General features: G+C 38.6%; 1 protein-coding gene across 1 annotated transcript in view; it reads left to right on the top strand.

Annotated features, from left to right (window-relative positions):
* The window catches only part of tspan15 (tetraspanin 15), a 296,584-nt gene that overhangs the window by 170,327 nt on the left and 104,663 nt on the right, over positions 1-21,594 (top strand). The window contains exon 5 of the mRNA XM_028795964.2: positions 614-730. Within this exon, the coding sequence (XP_028651797.1) occupies positions 614-730 (117 nt within the window). The remainder of the gene's footprint in view (positions 1-613; positions 731-21,594) is intronic.

Below are 21,594 nucleotides of genomic sequence, written 5' to 3'. Positions count from 1 at the left end.
TGGCGGAAGTGCCGGCTGTCTCCCCGGAAGCACTCCGGGTGTCCCTGTTCCTCTTCCCCCCAGCACTTCCTGGTGTGGCGGAAGTGCTGTGGTCCAGGGTCCTCCAGGTATTGGGGTCCTCCTGGCATCAGGGCACCCCCTGGCGGTGGCCACGGACCCCTACAGGGTAGAGCTTCCAAGCTCTGTACCCGTGGCCCCCAATACAACCAGGGAGGACGCCCCCTCGTGTCCTGGAGGAGGCACAAGCCCTCCTCCACTCCTCCTAGGCGTCCCGGCCGGGCATGGACGCCCGCCAGGCACCACAATGTGTATTGAAAGAAAAAGCTAAATTAAGAATTTGAAAAATAGCCTTTGATTTTGAGAGAAACAAATCTACAGCCTCTGAGGTGCTTGATGAGACAAGTTTGTCAAGCATGTCACCCGTAACTTTTGTCATATGATGTGCTATACTTATTCCTGGCCTTTCCCGCTTAGTATCTTTTTTTTTTTCTTTCTCTAACTGCCAGTGGTTTGCCAGCTTTTCAGTCTGTTAGCACATACAGTGAAGACATTCACAGGAGTGTGAGGACAGGTTTAGTCCTGCTCTGATTCAACATTCTCTGTTTCTGTTCAGTTCAAGTGCTGCGGTGGTGAAGATTTTACAGACTGGCAGTCCAACATGTATCACACCTGTACAGCGCCTGGACCTCTGGCATGTGGAGTGCCTTATACGTGCTGCATTCAAGATAAGGTAGGATTTGTGGGCTTTTTGTCTCCTTTGTGTGTCTTGTGGAACATCTTATATCGATTTCACACATACATAGTCTTTGTACTGACACCCAAGCAGCACAATTAGGAGCTGGGGACAATATTAAAGGGTGGGTTTGCAAAAAAGAATGTGGCAAGAATATAATGAGGAGACTGGGTAGAGCTTAGAAAAAGTAAATTGATTGGAATACAATGAGCAGTAAAGGAGATGAGATGAACATATTCAAAATAAAAGGTAAGAAGTCATAACTACATTGTATTTTTGGAATTCTTGTGTTATGGTTTTAGAAAGAACTAAAGATGAAAACTCTCCCTGACTAAGCACTAAAGTAATTATAGTAACCTGTTTAAATAATGAACGGCATATGAGGTCAAGCTACCTTCTTATGATAGTTACATAAGAGGTTTGTTCCAATGAAGGTAAGAAAAAAAAAAAAAAAGTCATGGCAATTGATACTCATTTGTGAGAGTGTAACCAAGGGGAAAAGCCTGGCATAAATACACTCAGAGCTCACTGGTGGGCAAAGAACTCTCTGCTTCTCTGGAATGGACACAGGCCCCTGGGTGACATAGTTCCTTAACAGATAGTTGATCAAACTTTTATGGCTACATTCACGCTACCAGGCTGAAGTGACTCAAATTCTATTTTTTGCCTTAATGTGACACAAATCTGATGTTTTCAGGTCTTTGTGAACACAGAAATCTGAAATTTTCAAATCAGATTTTAATCACTTTCATATGTGGTCCTAGATTAGTTATGTATCTGATTATAGGCCATGTAGCATGAATGAGAATGGAAAGATCAGAATTCATATGTGTTTTTAACTATATGCATTGTTGTCTTCACCTGGCACCAGCAGAGTGGCAAAACAACAATGGAGGAAAGCTACAGCTGTGACAATAGTTAATTTCACGTACCCACACATTTCTTGGTGCAGCAGTGCCATCAACAGCTGTGAAAACAGCAAAAGATAGCTATCTGGCTTTTTTGACCTTCTTGATGTAATCATGTGCAACTAAAAAACCGTTTGCTGTCCTTCAGAGCAAAATGTGATACATACACTAGCTACTAGTGCATCTATTTTGTCAGTTTTAATACCACAAGTTGACTTACAACTATGACTTATTTTTGTTGCTGGTGATATAGATGACTCGTGGACAAATGGCTGCTTTTTTGCATGCATGCCATTTTGGAGGACAGATGCATTCACATTATAGTTAGATACATGGCATTTGTACTTATGAATGTAAACCATCAGCAAAAAATCAGAATTGAGCAATGAGGCTTGTGATGTGAACATAGCCCCACACTGCAGTGTGCAGACACTGAGTTGTTCAATACAGTGTGGTATTTATCACTTTTGATTTCAGCAATAAACTTGATCGCTTTTTCATCCCTCCCTATCCCTTTTTATCATTGAATCCACACTTGGTCAGTTTGATCATCGATCATCTCATCGAACAGTTGTAATTGAGCTACATGAATAGGCCCCTTGCCATCATGCTCACACCTAGACTACCCTGTTGATAGATCTGCCCCCAGCAATATTGTAGTTCTGTATTTTCATGGCAATACCATAAGACAAGCAGCTCTCAGGGACTGTTGCCTGATGTAGGGTTTCAGGTGTCTCCACTCCTGTAAAGGTTGTATTGTAATCTGATTCTCAAACATTTTTCTGGCATCTATAATTTCAAAAATTTCCTTTCCTGTCATAAGTGTGTACATACTTTCAGAAAGCCAGAATCGCTCTCGGCATCATCAAGCACATGGCAGGAACCATGCCTAGATGGAATGTGAGTCCATTGTAGGGCCTTCTCACAGCCACTGGATTAATTTACTGCTGTCAAGCAACCTAACAGCATCTCTCTGGATTAGGGAAGAAAGTAATATAAGCATGGAGAGATCATGTCCATTTTACGAAGAAGGGTAACTCGGTCATCATTTAAACCTGGGCCTAAATATCGTGCTGCTCTACTACTGTTTCTCTGAAGGACTTTAGACATTTGATCAGTTAGCCTTGGAAAACTAAGCAGTGTCTCTGTACAGAATAATGGCAGAGGATTCCTAGCTTTTGTCTTTGAAGAGGATGTCCTATAAGGCCCATAATGGATTTGGATAGCCAGTGAAAACCTGTAACTTAACAAAAGGAATGATTTGTATTTTTTTTAAAATACCAGCCTCACAATATGAAAGAATAATGGACATATTTATAGTTTTTAGCTTTTTATTGTATTGGCATGTATATACTGTATACCAGAAGCTCACTGTGTTATGGCATTATTCCAGTGTGAAGAAGATGGGAGTCATCTTATTGTCTAGTGGTCTTGCAGGTCAAGGCTTTGGAAAATTGCATAGCACTGAATAGTTGATATAGCACAGAGTCTCACACTTACATTTACTTTTATTCACTTGTAAAGAATTACTATTTATATGGCTCCTTTCTCACTACTCAAAGTGCTTCATTGAGTGGGGAGCCTCCACTAATGTGCAACATTCACCTGGACGATCAGACGGCAGCCATTTTTGCACCAGTACACTTGCCACACATTAGTTATTAGGTGGTGAAGTGGTGAGAGAGACAGCCAGTAAGATATAGGGGATGGTTAGGGGGCCAGAATGACCAGGCCATGGTGGGCAATTTAGCAAGGACATTGGGAAACACCCTACTTGTTTTGAAAGATACTTGGGGATCTTTATTGTCCACCAAGAGTCAAGACCTTAGTTTTACGTCTCGTCTGAAGGGCGGCACCATTTTTACAGCAGTGTCCTCATCACTGCACTGGGGCATTGGGATCCACACACAGACCACAGGGTAAGTGCCCCCGTTGGCCCTTTCCAGCTGTAACCTAAGGTTTTCCTAGATGGTTTCCCATCCAAGTACTGGCTCGTCCCAGACCTGCTTAGCTTCAGGTGGATGTCCTCCTCTGAAGTGCAAGTTCTATGGCTGCTGGTTATACAGTGGACCCTTGACTTATGAACTCAATTCGTTCGCGATGGCTGGTTGTATGTCAAGACTATTTTTCCCATAAGAAATAATGGAAATGCCCTTAATGTGTTCCGAACCGCCCACAGCAACACTTACTTAACTTTTTTTAATAGAACAGGGTTGCATAATGTGCATAAATTACCAAAAACACCAATACTTTTTCTAATGTACTAACCAAAAAGTTATAAAAAGTGCCTAGCCTACCAGAAACAACAATTTCATGCTGTACTTACCATTTAAGTTGACATCTTTGGCTTGCAGGAAGGAAGGAGGAGGAGAATGAAATGGAAGGTGGTTATTGTTTGGAAGGAGTTTCCTTATACAAATCTTTTCTTTGTAAAATTGTCGAGATGGTAGATTTCGACATGCTGTACATATTAGCGAGATCGGTCACATGAATGCCACTCTCATATTACCACACAATTTCCTTCTTCGTTTTGATTGTGGTCGCTTTCTTTACCTTCGTTACCTTCACTTCCTTCCTTAGCATTTATTCCTCGAAATAAATTATATAAATCACTGCACTGACCGAAATTACGTCCACAAACACATTACAAACGCTCTCGGCTGTTTGTTTACGATCGCACAAGCGGATACACGTGACCGCATTTGGGTCGTAACGCAAGATGTTGGTCGTAATTCAAAACAAAAATTTTGGTCGTAAAGCAAGTTGTTCGCATGTCAGGCTGGTCGTATATCAAGGGTCGACTGTACATACATTCTCAAACCCTCTTATTACAGTGCAGGGGTCTGAATTTAATTAGCTGCACTCATTGTATTTGTGTCACTCCAGTTGTTCTAGGTGAAAATTTTCCCAGATTATGGTTTGTAATCAATGATGAATTTCCCTTTAGGATTAATAACTGTCTAATCTAATGCCACCTTCTGCTTGTAAGATCAATTAAATTTTATTTTGAAATGGTACCGTCCCTTATTAATAAGCCACACCCTTATTTAATGTTCCCGCCTCCTTTCTCTGCCTGTGGCTACTGTGTTCTCATGTAGATTCTCTGCACTTTTCAGAGTTGATGGTGCTCTTCTTTACTGAGTGCTGTAATAAGTAATTAATTTTTATTTTATGCAGTTCCCTTTCCAAATTAGCACCATTACATGGTGGAATACAAAACAATGCAAGGTAAATGACAGGGAATTATTGAGACACTAGGAATTGGTGGCATCCTACTGCCAGATTAGAAAGTAAACCCTAAAAACTATTACTTGACATTGACCTGAAACCGTATAGTTGACATCAATATGTCAGGCACAATAGAGTCAGTTCTAAAACAATCAATATGAGAATAGGAGATCCAAAAAAGTAAAAAGATAGCAGGGATTTGGGCTCATTTTAAAATGTTATAACATTCATAATACTTAGGAATGTTGACCCCTGATGTGTCTAAGCAAAAGGAATGATTAGTCATTTTTTAAAATAACAATCTCACAGTTTGAAAGAATAATAGACATATTCATCTTTTAGGTTTTAATTGTACTGGCAAATAATAATAATAGTAATAATTCATTACATTTATATAAACACTTTTCTCACTACTCGAAGAGCTAACACACAGTGAGGACCCGGGACACAAACCTATGATCTCCTTACTGCTAGGCAGTAGCTCTACCCCTGTGCCACCTGTGTGACAGGAAACCACAAAGATTTTCCATTATGGTGGAGTACAGCTATGCTGGGAGTAGTTCTTCTGTAAAGGTTGATTAATACTTCTGCCTCAAGCCTACGGTGTAGCTATGCGTGGAGGATGCGCCATCAAAAGTAGTTTATACTTGTGCGTGGTGCCACACCACAAGCACTTGTCTGAAAACTAGTTTGCGTTGTTTGCAGCAGACAAGAAAAGCAAATGATCAGTTAAAATGCAGACAGTTTTTGCCTTCCCAGATCAATGGTCTACTAGCTAAACAGTTTATTCCGTAGGCAAACGTATTTATCTCACACTTTTTATCTTATCATACATTTTCCAACTTCCAAACTGAAAGACGAACAGAAATGCATTTCAGGAAATAAGTACTTGGGTGTTGTATCATATTAGCCATTACGAATGTAGTGAAAAATCAAGCAAAATGAGACCTTTTATTGGCTAACTAAAAAGATTACAATATGCAAGCTTTCGAGGCAACTCAGGCCCCTTCTTCAGGCAAGATGTAGTCATAAGTTATTACCAAATTGGCCAATTGGAGTCGTAGAGGTCTGGGTAGGGCTGGTGTCAATGTGACGTGTAGTCGAATTTTTGAGGAGGTACACATCAGGCTATGCTGTAGGTTATACAGGAGACCGCATAGGCTGAACACAGAAGTATACTTTAGGGCTTAGAGGTGTACTCTGTTGTAATGGGCCCGGACACCAGGGGAGTTTGTAAAAGTTAACTCCAGAAGCAGGTATGAGTAGACCTCCCCCCTCCTTGGATGTCAGGTGGCACTTAAGTATGTTGCGTGTCCTTTGCTGGATAGTCGGACCCTGTGGGACAGAGAGGCTTAATTTTGCTGTCCTCCTTTTACTCCCTGTACCTCATCCCTTTCATGTGTTTCAGTTAAATAAAAGCCATATCATTTATATACTTTTAGTTGTTTGGGTTGTTATCCCTCCAGGTCAAGATATTTATAATATACATTTGAATCTTTTGGTATACTTTGTTAATCCAGAGAGGAAATTGTCTCTTCACGTATTTATCGATACTGTATACAAAATTCTTAAGTGTGGAAGTGAGTGTAGTAGCCGTTGGGGAAACAAAGCACAAGACAAATAAATGGAGGTTGCTGGCAGCAGCTTGTCGAGAAGAATATTTGTTAAACAGGATGGCGGCATGGCGCATGACTTTTCCACATCCTGTGTATTTGAATAGTGATATTAAGCTTTATCTCAGAGAATTGTACTTTTTGTTAGTTGGGTACAAAATGCTAGTGCAGCCTGATTTTTTTTTTTTCCTTTTTAATTATACCATGGTGTTTGCTAGGAGCACTGATTACATCTTTATCAGTTTTTTTTCCTGCTTTGATTCTACTGAAATGAAATAGTCAGCAGTATCCACAGCTGCTAGAGACTCATGGAAGGGGCGTGGGGTGTGCCCAAACTGGGCATTACAACATAGGGCAGTGCAGTTCAAGAGGGGGTGCTCTCTAATAAGAGCTAAGCCAGTGCTCTAATAAAAGCTGACCAGTTCCTACCATGATGCTGTCTTGCTTTTTGCTGTGCCACAATGCCTAATCTGTTTTTAAATTTGAAAGTCAAAGGCAGACCAGCATGGCTGATAGCTATCCTATTGACAAGGATCACAAAAGAACAGGGAAAGAAGGAAGAAGATTCCTCTGAAACTTTAAAAAGGGGGTGAGCAATAAGCTGCAAATGTGTATCCATTAAATGGTGCAAGGTGGCCACTGCCAGATAGATTTAGCTAATGCTTTTATGCAAAGAGAATTATAGACTACAAAGTGCACTGCCCGGGATTTGTTCCTGCCTTGCGCCCTGTGCTGGCTGGGATTGGCTCCAGCAGACCCCGGTGACCCTGTGTTGTAGAATGACTGACTGAAAGTGCACAGTGGAGCCAGGTGATGGGGATTGAACCCAGTAACCACTAGGGGGTTCATTCAAGTTCATTGATATGGATTCCTAATAGCTCTGCCTCAAGGATGGGACAAACTGTGTGTCTGATGGAGGAATTCTTGGTTTTGCCATTCACTTTACGTCATCACTCTTCTTGGGGGCAACACACACTAATTGGCCAGCCTTGTGGTAAGGTAAGTGACACTTGTCAAGTCCAACCAAGAATGAAAAGCTGAGATAGAACATTACATGTATGTCAGTATTATATCTTAGCAAAAGGAAAATTGCATCACTTCCTTTCACTTTCTGTTACCATCTTTCACAATGCTCTGCCTTTGCTACTTTGCCTTTTCTGACACTGTAAGGCATTGTGACAGAGAAGGTGTATCCAGCATGGGACACTTGTACCCTGGGATTGAGTTCTTTACTGATGCTGAACAGACTTGACTCATACATATCTCTTTAGTAACTAGGCATAAATAATCAAACGAGAGCGATATGGTACAAAAAGAGATCTATGTATTTAACTTGTTTCAGAGTGTAGCTTCCACCCCCAAAATACAATGCATAATCATTTATACATAGACATACAGGCCGGATAAAATCCAATGGAATGTACAGTTGTCATTTAGTTTCTTCAATGGGGAATGCTGATAGCTATATGAGCCCAGTCTGGTAGGAAATTCAGTGGCTTCTGGCTTCATGATGTGTCCTTACCATTATAAACACTTACATATTTACAAATACATAGAATTTGTTATGAACCTTGCCAGGTATGGGCAACCGCCTTCTGGGCTATCTGTGTTATTTATGGATTGTGCCCAAATAACCACCTTGTCCTGTTCTAGTCATTCATGCTTCTGCAGACAGTGGCCCTTGGTCATTCTAGCCATATATTGATTTAGTAAACGTCAGCATTTTAAAATACCCTGCCTGGATTGTCTTTTCACGTGTTTCTGTCCATCTTCCTGGCTGGTTTTATCCTGTCAGCTTACTAATGGCTTAGAAATAAACTTCACATATTTCAGAGGCAAACTTAAAACCTATTACCACAAAAGGTTCAGGTTTTTCCAAGAGTAGGACATGCGGGAGACAATAAGGCAAAAAGCAAAGCAAGGATCAAAAGCCAGTAATTCAAAAGAATACTGGCCACCACAGCCCAGAGCTCACATTAATCTCTTCTCTCTATCCACTATATTATCTTGAGAAAAAGGAATTACACTTACCAGGAATCATCTAATGTGCTTTAATCAGGATGTGTAGCACAGCACCTAAAGTTTTTTTAAAATTAATACGAAAAAACAAAAAGTAAAAAACATGTAAAAGTCCTGACTGCCTAAAAAGACATACACTACCATTTAAAAGCTTTAGAACACATCTGTTTTTTCAGTTTTTAAAGGAATGCACAAAGTTTAATGTCTTGATGTTTCATGAAATCAAGACTTAGAACAAGTAACCAATGGCAAATAAAATAATAAGTCAAGGAATCATTAAGTGTACAAAATTTTATTCAATGTCTTGATTCATCACAGTTGATCTAACAGCCAAACACACATGTGGCATTCTTTCTATATGGGAAATCAAATATGGGTCAGAAAGACCTTCCAGCACTGTTGCAGAAGTTCTCCCAAATGTGCTGCACTTCTAGGTTGTTTTCCTTTCACCCTTCTGTCCAGTTCATCCCAAAGTAACTCAATGCTGTTTAAGTGCGGAGACTGTGCTGGCCATTCCATATTTTGAAGTGTACCTTCCTGTTCTTTTCTTTTAACATAGTTCAGAAATAGCCTGGGGGGGTATGTTTTGGGTCATTGTCATGCTGTAGGATGAACCCCTGACCTACTAGACGCAGACCAGGAGGTACTGCGTTGTGCTGCCTCCAGCAAAATAACCCCAGCCCATCACACTTCCTCCTCCATGTTTGACAGCTGATGTCACACACTGAGGATCCATCCTTTTACCAGCTCGACAGCTTATAAACACCCTGCGTGAACTGAAGATTCCAAATTTGGATTCATCGGTCCACGAGACTTTCTTCCAGTCTGCAGTAGTCTACAGCCGGTATTTCAAGCCCTATTTTGTCCTTTAAAGGTATGGCTTTCTTCCCGCCACTTGCCCTGTCAAACCTGCAGCACAAAGTCTCCTCTTCATAGTAGAAACTGACACTTGCTTTTTTTAACCACTCTTAAGTGGTGTTTGAAGCTGTTGTGGTGGGAGATGCCCATCACGCATGCTGGTGACTCTCTGAAACCTGACTTCTGATTGAGAGGTGTCGTTGGCTCTGCTAGATCTCTTCCTATCAGAGTTTCTTCCAATTTCTAATTGTCTTTGGATTGTGTAGGATACCACTGTACTCACTGAAAATTGTTTTTGCAGTTTCTCTAAATGAAGGGCCTGCACTAATAAGGGTAATAATCCATAATCTCATTTCATTTGTTAATTCCCTTTTTCTTGCCATTATCACTGGAATATTATCCAAGTAGTACTTCAGAGGGTGTAGTAACACAGTCTGTTCCAACTCTGCTTTAAGACAGACAGAGGGATTTTAAGTAATCAACAGAAGTTGGGACACCTGTGTAAATTGTTTGTTTCAATTTGTAAGGCTCAATTTACTCTACTTGCAGCAGAACATCTGTAGGTTGTAACCTATAGTTGCTCCATGAAGAAGAACCTGTAATATTGTGAACTTCCCTTTTTTCAATTTTTGCTAACCTAAACTTTAAATTTAAACCTCTGGCAGTTTACTGCTTACCTTTTCACCATTTTAGGTCATTTATTGCATTTCAGCTGATTAAATTTGAAGAAAAACTGGAAAAACTGAGGTGTTTAAAAGCTTTTTGATTGGTGGTGTGTGTATACACACAAATTACATTAAGCACACAGTAAAACAGAATTAATGTCAATGAGTCATAAAATTGAACAGTTAATAAAAATTATCACCAATAATATGGCAAAAGCAAAAACTCCACTCAAAAACATTTTTGGAGAAACTGTACCTGTAACTGTTTAAGGGCCAATGTCACAGTTCCAGTGACTTACACCAAACAGCTGAACATCAAGACATTTTGCAATATAATAACTGTAAGTTGTAAAGGATAATAAGAAATGTATAAAATTCTGTTGGCTGACAGCAGGTATTTCACTCAGCTGCATAGCCCTAAAGCGTATTCCAGGGATGCAGAGAATTTGAAGATTGCTAAACGTCAAGAGCTATCAACAGAATGATGTCTTGATTCAGATGCATCATCATGCAACAGCTTAAAACACTGGCTCCAGCAGACTCCTTAACAAAAGAAGCCAAGGAAAAGCTCCTTTGTACGGCCTTAAAAAAGTGAGACCATTTAACTTCGATTGTCTCATGAGCTGATTGATCTGTGCTTTGATATGTTTTGATTATAAGCAAAATTAGGTCTTGACAGCCAGATACATTTTTTTTTTGTTTTGTTTTGTTAGTTCTATGAATATAACATTTATTCTTGATGAATATGCAATTTGAACTTTACCAGCCCTGGACAAATCCAAACTGGGAGATGTGGGACCTTAACATTCTGGCCTCCTCTTCATTAATTTAATAAATATATCTAAGGCTTAGTCCGCACTAGCATGGATATACAGTGCCATGTAAAAGTTTGGGCCCCCTTGCTTAAAATGCCTGTTACTGTGAATAGTTAAGTGTGCAGAAAACTGATCAGCAAAAGGAATGAAGTTCAAGATGACACATTTCTTTTCAGCATTTTATCAGAGATTACTGTATTGTTTTTGTTTTGTACAATTGTACGGTGAAAAAAGGAAAGGAGCACCGTGCAAATGTTTGGACATCCCAAGATATTTGAGGTCTCAGATAACTTTTCCCAAGGTAGTCCCAGACCTTCATTAGCTCATTAAGGCTGTGGCTTGTTCACAGTCAACGTTGGGAAACCCCAGGTGATGCAAAGTGCAAAGCTGTATACATTTTCTGGCTCATCAATCCTTGTCCCAACAATAAGCAGCCATGGGCTTCTCTAAGCAACTGCCAAGCACTCTGAAAAATAAAAGAATGGATGCTCATAAAGCAGGAGAAGGCAACAAGTAGATAGCAAAGCATTTTGAGGTAGCTGTTTCCTTAGTTCATAATGTTATTAAGAAATGGCAGTTAACAAGAACGGTGGAGTTCTTGAGGTCTGGAAGACCAAGAAAACTTTCTGAAAAATCTGCTTGTTGAATGGCTAGAAAGGCAAACATAAACCGCTGTTTGACAGCAAAAGACCTTCAGCGAGATTTAGCCGACTCTGGAGTGGTGGTACACTGTTCTACTGTGTAGCGAAATCTGAACAAATATGACCTTCATGGTAGGGTCTGCAGAAAACCTTGTATTGTTGACACTAGTCCTGTGGACTGATGAAGCCAAAATAGAACTTTTTGGCCACAATGTGCAAAGTTATATTTGTAGACAAAAGGGGGCAGAATTCCAGGAAAAGAATACATCTCCAACTTTTAAGCATTGGAGCTGAATAGATCAGCTTTGGGCTTGTGTGGCAGCTAGTGGCACAGGGAATTTGCCAATGGTAGAGGGAAGAACAGATTCACATAAATTCCAGCAAATTCTGGAAGCAAACATCTCACCGTCTGTATAAAAAAAAAAAAAAAAGTTGAAGTGAAAAAGAGGATGAGTCCTACAACAAGATGATAAAGATCTGAAACACACCTCAAAATCTACAATGGAGTGCCTCAAGAGGCGCAAGCTGACGATTTTGCCATGGTTTTTTTCCTCATTTTTTTGGGCATATCAATTTAGTTCATGTTTACTCTGCATTCAAACATTGTTCTTAGCTGACAAATCGTTCATGCTCAGTACAAAAGATTTAGACATTTTGGCATATGATAAACATTTTTAAAATGGTTTGAAAACACTACTGTTGAGTGAAAACATTTTAGGAAGTGGTGGGGTTTGTTGTGGTAGCATCCTAAGGTGACCCTATTTTCCCTTTTAGACTTTTTATTATGTAGACCTGTGGTGAGCAATGTCAGTCCTGAAGGGTCAGAGATCTTATTTTTGTGGCTTGTTAGTGTTTTAATTCTACCATGTCAGCTTATTCTTATGTCACACAATTTTTTTTCCTTTCCAAGGATATCATCCAAATGATTGAAACCCTTAAACAGAGGTATAATTCTCAGTCCTTCACTTTTTTCTCTTCAGTTTCCTTTCACATATTTTCTTAAACCAGATGAATACATACAGATATAAACTGAGACAAACTAGATTCATCAATGAAGCCACTCTGGCACGATCCAGCCCCCAGTTCAGCTGCTTTTTGCCTGCATGTTGTCTGATAAACGCCAAAGAAATGACAACACAATTAATTAGGTTGTTAACTGCCTTCTCAAACCTGCTTCCACTGGGATGGACTTATGTAATGTAATGTATCCCTGTGTTTAATGTTTGGAGCTCATCCAAACTAAAACAGTGTCTCTGACATGTCCACACAGCCATGTCATCTCTCTGTCACGTGTGGACCTGTTCACAGTCCTACAACACTTGGAGGAGGAGATTACAATGACTTGCTTTCAGAAGGTTGCTTCTTTCTTCATAAACAACCAAATTAAAATCTACAGTTATAATGCTATATATTACAAATACACAGCAAAGTAAAACAGCAAAAAGAACATTGTTCCAGAAAACAAATTATAGAGAGGGTCCAACTTGGTTGCTATTGTAGGGTGATCATCTGCAGACTTAATACTTTTCATCCTCTAACCTTTATCCCTGTATTCATGTTCACCAGTAATCCTCTCTTAATTTCTTTTGCATAAACGTTGAAACTTGTAATTTCTTCACCAAGTCCCACCCTTGTTGTCTATCCAATAAACAGTGTCAATATCAGTCTCCGATTCCTATACATTCTAAAACATCCATCTGTTTGATCCAATGTATTCTGTTGTAAGCCTTCTCAAAATCATCAGAACAGGCAGAAGTCTTTCTCATGCTCAGTGTTTCACTAACTGATGATTTTCAACTTTACTACATTTCTTGTTTCTGTACCTCTGCTGAATCTGAAAGGGTCTCTGGTGATGCATTCTTCCATCATCTTCACTTTTATATTTATTACCTTCAATAGAACTTTTGAGGTATGAGATGTCAAGCTGATCATGCTCTGGTTCTCACAATTGACTAAATGCAATCCAGCGTGTTAACTATATTGTAATTAGGGATGCTTTGAACAGGTTTTTGAAGGCCAATACTGATCACCTATTTCATGTTACTTGATTGGCTGATTCTGATACCAATTTCGATTTATTTATTGTTTATCCCCTAAAAAACATTTTACACTAAGCCCCTGCATAACCAGGTGCATAGAAGCCTTATGTCCTACACAGTAAAGTGTATTTTTATAATTAAACTATATTTTTATTAACAAAATGAAATTCTGCAGGCTAATTGTTCAGTGACCATAAAAAAAACTAAAATAAAATTTCCTTAAAATACATATAAATATGTACAAAAATATTTAACTATGATACATATGGCATAAAATAAAATGCTTCTCATAATTACAAGCTGTCACGTTGTTTAGTTTTTTTCTGTAATGTACCTATCAGAAACGAGGCTTAATTTAAAAAAAAAAAAAAAAAAAAAAAAAAGTAGCTTTCACCATTTCTCTAAGAACAAAAAAAAAAGTTATTTCAAAACAAGACAAGGAGTCACAAAAAGGTTTGGGGCAGCCACCCATATATTGTTCCTGGTTGCAAATGGATTTGTAAGCACACTGATGTGTACAGTGTTGAGTCCAAAGCAGAATTGATTTGGTGTGGAACAGATGGCGGTTTTAAGGCAGACCAGTGGAAATAACGTAATTGGAGATGGAACCGGAAAATATGTAATCCAAAAACTGATGCCAAAAATTACTTTTGTGATAACAAAACCTTAAATCCAGATAAATAAAAGGTCCATGAGGGGTAATTATGTTTGACTTGCATCATAACTATCTCTAGTCTTTGGGAGATGTACAGCATCTCACAGTACACAAAACAATGTCTGCATAAGACAGATGCGTCTTGAAACAATGTGCTGTGGACAGATGAAGTTAAAATCAAATTCCATAAACACAAAAGGTTTATTTGGAGGGAAAAAACAGAGCAGCATTTGATGAAAAGAACACCGTTCCAACTGTGATTTACGGGTGTGGATCTGACATCCTTTGGGGTTGTGTGACACAGGAAGCATTGTGTGAACAGAGGAAGAATAATAATAAATCCTTGAAGAAAATGACAGACAGACGGGAAAGAATGACTTCTACAACAAGACAACAATCCAAAACAAATCTACTATGAAGTACTTCAAGAAACCCAAGATGAAGTTTTTGGAATGGCCCTTATAGTCGCCAATTTAAAGATCATTGAAAATCTGGGGGGAGATCTTAAACATGCTAACATTAACATTTCCACAAAAAACGCTGTTGTTTCATTTTGTTTGTTGAAGTGGAATTTATATTTGTGTTTACTATTTTTTTTTACTTTAGATATCAGTAAAATATGTGATTTGACCAGTGGTGTCCAAACTTTGGCATGAAACCGTGTGTATATATATTTTGATACATATAAACACACATACACACACTCTTACTGTGTTTATAAATATATATTTGTACGCGTATACATATTTATATCAGAATATGCATTTATGTTTGTCCCAACAGAAATAACAGTAGTGGTTGGTGTGCCATTTTAATTGTAATGTGTGTATGTGATGTATAGTACTGAATACATGACTATCATTCTGGAAATCCAAGCTCTTCTCCTAGTTAAGCAGAGGTTACGCTGACCTTTCTCACTTGGTACTGTAATGGATCTTGGATTGCCCCTGCACAGTTTTGCACATTTTTCCTCCTGTCCGATAAGTATAAAGTTTATCTACAGTTTAGTTTTGTTTGTAACAGATATTTTAATTACATAAAGTTAAACAGGTAAGTGCTTTGTTATATACTCAATTACCTGTTTTGCCTCAGCTTTTGTCTGTGTAAGGAGTTTTTGTTTTATATATAATATACATTCAATCTGCTTTAAAATACAACTTTCGCTTCCAATATGCAATGTAGTATAATCATTTATACATTCATATCCATGCCGAAGTTAAGCTATTAGAGCAGTACAATCACCATCCAGTTCTTCAGTTTGGAATGCTGATGATTGTATATGCAGTTTGGTGAAGTGCAAGGGGCATTCTTCTTGCAGATGGCTTCTAGCTTCTCGAAGATTCCTCACCATTATAAGTACTCACATATTTTGAATAGTCATTGAGCTTTTTATTTAATTACCATCTGAGCTGTGTTATATATGAACAGTGCTCTTCTAAGACCCAAATAGCATCATTTTTCCTATCTGTGTATACAATGCACCTGCTCCAAACGTTCATGGCCTCCACATGAAAGTGATGAGTCAGGTCTGCCTCTGCTTTAATCAACCAAGATCCCTGCTGGAAGTGCTGTCCTTAATTCAGCTGCATATATGCTAACACAGGTTCACAAATCACAATTATTAAAGTTATATTTCAGTTTTGGTTATACTGATCCATAAAGGAAGACTCACAAAAGGCTAAAGGAATTGCCTGTAAAGGCACCAGCAATCCAAGGTGAACAAAGTCCTAACAGAAATTCTAGAAATGTAGTCAAAAATAGAGCATGAAGTCAAAAATCACAAAAGCACAGTAGAAACACCAGTAAATTCACCAACTCCATGGAGCATCCGAATGAACTGGCAGGAACTGTGGGAAATCCTCACCTTTATAGGGCAGTCCCTGACAGTGATGGGTAGATGGTACATCTCTTGGGAATCCACCCACAAGGCACACAACACAGGTATAGAAAATACGGAAAATAATTAATGCAAGTAATTTTAACATAAATAAATGGTACAAAAAAGATACCAAACAAGGAATTGATCCCCTGGCTGAAAGATAATATCTGCACCATACTAGCTCTGGCAAGGTGTCCTACCCAGATGAATATGGAATTCATTCTGAGATAAGCTCTGTGCCCATTTTAGATATCAGCACTTGAATGAATATAAACATTGATCAGTTAAACGCTAATGAGACTGAACGGCTTCTTGTAGGATCTCTAGCACAACATAAAAATCTGAGATCATTCTTGCTGTGTTCTGGGAAGTCATCCCATTATCCTTTTGTCAGTTACTGGAATAATTAATGTTTATGCAATACCATTGTCTGTGAACATACCAGACATTTGGTACAACGGAGTGGTGGCTCTGAGGGTAGGAATCTGCACTAGTAATCGGATGGTTGCCGATTTGAATCCCGTAAATGCCAATAGGGACTCTGCTCTGTTGGGCCCTTGAGCAAGGCCCTTAACCTGCAATTGCTGAGTGCTTTGAGTAGTGAGAAAAGCGCTATATAAATGCAAAGAATTATTTTATTATTATTACAATGATTGGGGTGTTGCTGTGGTCTTTTGAACAGTTTTGACAGTTGATGCATTGCTTAGTTGATCAGGTCAGGATTACAACAGTTTATTGAGCTTGTTGCTTTTTTTGTTGTGATCAAGATAGCAATACTGTAGTTTGATTTGAAATCTCACTATGGTCTGTAAATGTGAAGATAATTATGGTTGCTAGAGCAATGTTTGATGTGCTGTAATGCTGGAAGCAACTTTTGTATATGCTGTAACAGTTTGCCTCAATATGTGCATAATTGATAAAGAAATTTGGTGTGTGTGTGTGTGTGTGTTACTTAAGATTTTCTAGAATGTCAAGCATTCAAACTCTAAACGAAAACTTCATACCAATAAGAACATGGCATATACTTGATTGGCCGGGTCTATAACGAAGAAACCTCAAAGGGGTTTAATAACAGAGGAATTCCAAAAGGTCTCTTTCTCTTTATGCTATGTGATGAGAAAAAGATGTTCAGCCTGGCAATTTGGTACCATTCTGAAGGAAGAAAAAAAAACAGATTTAGAGGAGTAACCTGTTTTTGAACCACACATCTCAATGGCAGTGAACATTTCTTTCTATCACTTTTAGAAAGTCTCTACTCTTTCCCAATGACAGCATTCTTTTTTTAAACATTCATCCATATCACTAGTCCGTGGTATCCTTTATTGACATTGCTATTCCTTGTCCAGTGATGGTTTTTGTGAAACTTTTTTTTTTCTTTTGGTTCTGACATAGAAAGGAAAATTGACATGCAGATGGAGAGCAAAGTGGGCCCGGAAATGAAACAAATTAAAATCAAAATTAATAGTCAATATAAAACAGTTGTCTTTCATCAAAGCAAAAACCAAAAATCAACACCAAGTAGAAAATTGATACCAGTGTCTTTTAAAATTTTTTAAGAAAGTATCCACAATCTTGGGCAAGGAGCACCAGCTTAAATATTGCCACACTGATAATCACAGTCAGTAACACTACTGGGACCATGCAACATCAGAGTGTTGTATCATAGCAACAATGTTCTCTACAATGGTGGTGCCCACAAAAATCAGTCTTCAAAGCATTCAAGTAATTAAAATCAACAAGTCTTAGACTGCTTTTTCTATTCATATTTTGTTTAAGTTTTGATTCACCATTATAACTGCTCTAAAAACTGATCAGAAATCAGAGAAAATTTTATATTCAGAAAAAAATTCATAATTATCAATAAGCAACACACCTATTGTCTTGAACGGGTTTCCTTCACAAGCTATCGCCAAACTACAAAATGTTCAAAGTGTAACACAAGATACCTGACTGAAACCCAGTGACTTTGTCTGGTTACACGTCTTTTGGCTCGGCTGTTTGGCCAGTTTACCTCATGTAAAGACCATGACAACAGCAACAATGTTTATTTCTATTTTTATTATTTCACATTTTCATACACAGGATGTAACTCAAAAGTATATTACAGGTTAGCAGAGAAGCAGTTACATGCAAAAAAAAACAAATAAAAATTAGAGAAGATTAATAATGCCTAAATAGTAAGCAGAAAAATAAATGATGCACACTTACATAAAACTGATATATAATTGAGAGAAACAGAGTCAAGTATTTTTTTTTTTTTTTTTTTTTTTTTTTTAAGTCTCTAAACGACAGTCTGATGATCAGGTCAGTTAGCCAGGTTGAACTGAAAAAATTACCATCAAACCCCTGCTAGATATAAGGGCAAACACAGGATATTTAGAAAATAAATGGCTTATCTTTTTTAAAACTCCAGCTAAGTTAGACGAGAGACTATTTGCACTGTTTCAAGCCGGCCTTTAAAGTTTATTTAGTTTTGTGGCTTCTGTTCTCTTGAACCAAACTGCAAGGAGAAAGTTTAAGTCTTGTGTCTAGTTGTTGTTCATATGGAGTTTACAAGTTCTGTATGGATTTTTCTGTGGGTATCTCCCACATCCCCAAAGACACTTGGGTTACACTAATAGGTGACTCTGTTGTGCGTGAGGATGGGTTTGCATCTTGTCCTGGGCTTTCTTCTACCTTGCACCTAGCGTTCCATCATTCAGTATACCCAGTTCTGCATATGCACACACTCATTCACAACACACCATACCATCTTGGATATGCTTGAACTTAAGGAGGAAATGGAAATAGCTGGGAGATGTTGATTGAGTTAACTCGGAGTTAAATCTGAGTTAAATTAAGAGAGTTTAACAGACATTAGACGAATTTGTTGGTACCCTTAAAGCTCATTGAAAAAGTGTTGTATGCCATACTGAAAAGTGATTAAATGAAAAGCAATTGCCTCCAAGTATACCTGCACTCCTTTGTTATATCATTGGGTAAAGCAAAGCAAGTGTGACAAGAGATCAAGTATTGCTAATTCTACAAAGATATTCTGAAATGGCCTGAACACATTGGCTGGTACCCCTAGAAAAGATCCTGAAGAACTGGATTCAAGGGACTTTTCAAACTTGCTGTTTTCTTTCATTAGTATCACATATTTCTTCAATCACGCAATCAGTTATTCAGCCTAAATAAATGAAGAAAAGTCATCACTCTGCTGTTTGTGTCCCACACTGAACATGGACAAGAGAAAGCAAAGGAGAGAGTTGTCTGAGTAGATCAGAAAGAAAAGGATAGGTAAGCATGTTAAAGGCAAAGGATAGAAGACCACCTCCAAGCAGCTTGATGTTCATGTGACAACAGTTGCAAATATTATGAAGAAGTTGAAAGTCAATGCGACTGTAGCCAATCTCCATGGACACAGCTGCAAGAGCAAAATCAACCCCAGAATGAACAGAAGGATAGCAAGAATGGTAGACAAAAAGCCAAAGACAACATCCAAGGCGATACAAGCTGAACTCCATCAGTGTCTGATTGCACCATCCCTTACTTTATGAGAGACAGTGGGCTCAATGGGAAAAGACTCCACTGTTGAAAGAAAAGCATAAAAAAGCAGACTGGAATTTTCTAAAATGCATTTTGACAAGCCACCATGCTTCTGGGAGGAATGCCCTTTGGACAGATGAGACACAAGTGGAGCTTTTTGGCAAGACACATCAGCTCTGTGTCCACAGATGGAATAAACAAAGCTTTCAAAGAAAGGAGCACCATACCTGCTGTTAAATATGGAGGATGCTTGGTTTTGTTTTGGGGCTGCATTTCTGAATTTGGCAGGGTGTGCCTTGAATCTGTGCAGGAAACAATGAAATCTCAAGCCTGTCAAGACATTCTGGAGTGAAACGTACTACCCAGTGTCAGAAAGCTCTGTCTCAGTCGCAGGTCATGGACCATTTAACAGTGTAATGAGCCAAAACACACAGCTAAAAGCACCCAAAAATGGCTAAAAACAAAACATTGGACTATTCTGAAGTGGCCTTCTCTGATCCCTGATTTGAATCCTATTGAACATCTGTGGAAAGAACTGAAACATGAAGTCTGGAGAAGACCCCTTCAAATCTGACACAGCCAAAACTACCTGTGCACAGGTGCCGAAGTCTCATGGAGAGCTCCAGGAATTGCATGTTTGCAGTGATTGCCTCTAAAGGTTGTGCAACAAAACATGAACTTAAGGGGTCCATCGTTTTTGTCCAGGCCATTTTCATTTGTGTTATTATTTGAAATATTCTGTTGAATGAGAACTCTAAAACAAAGTCTGGTTTTTGTTAAGTATGTAATAAACATTATGGGTGCCAATGACTTTTGTCAGTTTCAAGTTACTTCAGAGACAATTGTGGGTTCTTCTTTTTCTGTGGAGCGGGACTGACAGATTTTTCCACATCATTTGCATTCTATAATCCTTCATCTCTTGGGTTTTGCTGAACAATAGCAGTGTTTTGCTATGCTGTAATGTTTTGGCCCTTTTTGTCAGGTCTGGGTGCCCTGTCACAACAAAATCTTCACCCATTCAATTGACATTGCAGCACAGTCTTTCTATGTATGCAGATCTAATCATAAATGTTACCTTTGCTGCTGCTTGCTTAAGTAGACCCTTTTTGTTTAGAGCTTTACATTAACCTTTGAAGCTTATGGCTGATTGCTGATGTGACATTTAATTCTAGAGAGACGGTGCAAATAATCTGAAACATTTACCATCTCGTAAAGGGTGCTGTCTGTCTGACCATTAGAAGCACAAATAAAGCCGTACTGGATCTATTTCCTCAGTTTATAGACTTCTTAATTTTCACATCAACCTTTTGAATGATATTTACTTTAGTTGGCTGGTAATGATAACAACTCGTGTTTTACCACCTGGTAGAGTTAAGGATGAAGCCGTGTCAAATTAAATCTATCTGCCATCACTGAAAAGCACCCAATTAAAAATGCTGTCTGCTGTTCATTCCTTAACACCTTTGATTCCTAACAACCGAAGCCAAATAGGTAGGTTAAAGATAAAAGTTTGATGAATGAGAGCCAAAATGACAGCGCTGTTTGTGTGAAGTGTGTTGTTTAATATTACCTCCATCCATGTATTAAAAATATCCCAAGGCGCTCTCTTTGGAAACTTCTGCCACATGTCTCTAATGGTTGTTGAGTCTGAGTTGGATTGAAATTGCAGAACAGAGATGAGACTGTCAGTTGGATTGAAATCCTGAAGACTGCAGCCAATGAGTGCTATTGGTGCTCTCACTTACATCCAGTATAGCAGAGCCCAGATCTAGACATTTTGATGGATACTAGGAATCCTGAAATGCAGAAAAGAACATCTGAATGTGTCTGGTTTTTACGTTAAGGACTTTTATGTCCTTCATTTATATCTGGTGATAATTGTTCAATGTGTACTAGTTGGTCACATGCCACATACTTCCTCTGTTTGTTGTACAGGGTAGGAATGAAGAACAAACTCTGTTATACCGCCTCAGTACTTTTGAGGACAAGAGGCTAGCACACAGTCTCAGGATT

This window comes from Erpetoichthys calabaricus, chromosome 2 (genome assembly GCF_900747795.2).
Source record: "Erpetoichthys calabaricus chromosome 2, fErpCal1.3, whole genome shotgun sequence".
NCBI lineage: Eukaryota > Metazoa > Chordata > Cladistia > Polypteriformes > Polypteridae > Erpetoichthys > Erpetoichthys calabaricus.
This window is presented reverse-complemented; position numbering and strand designations above follow the sequence as displayed.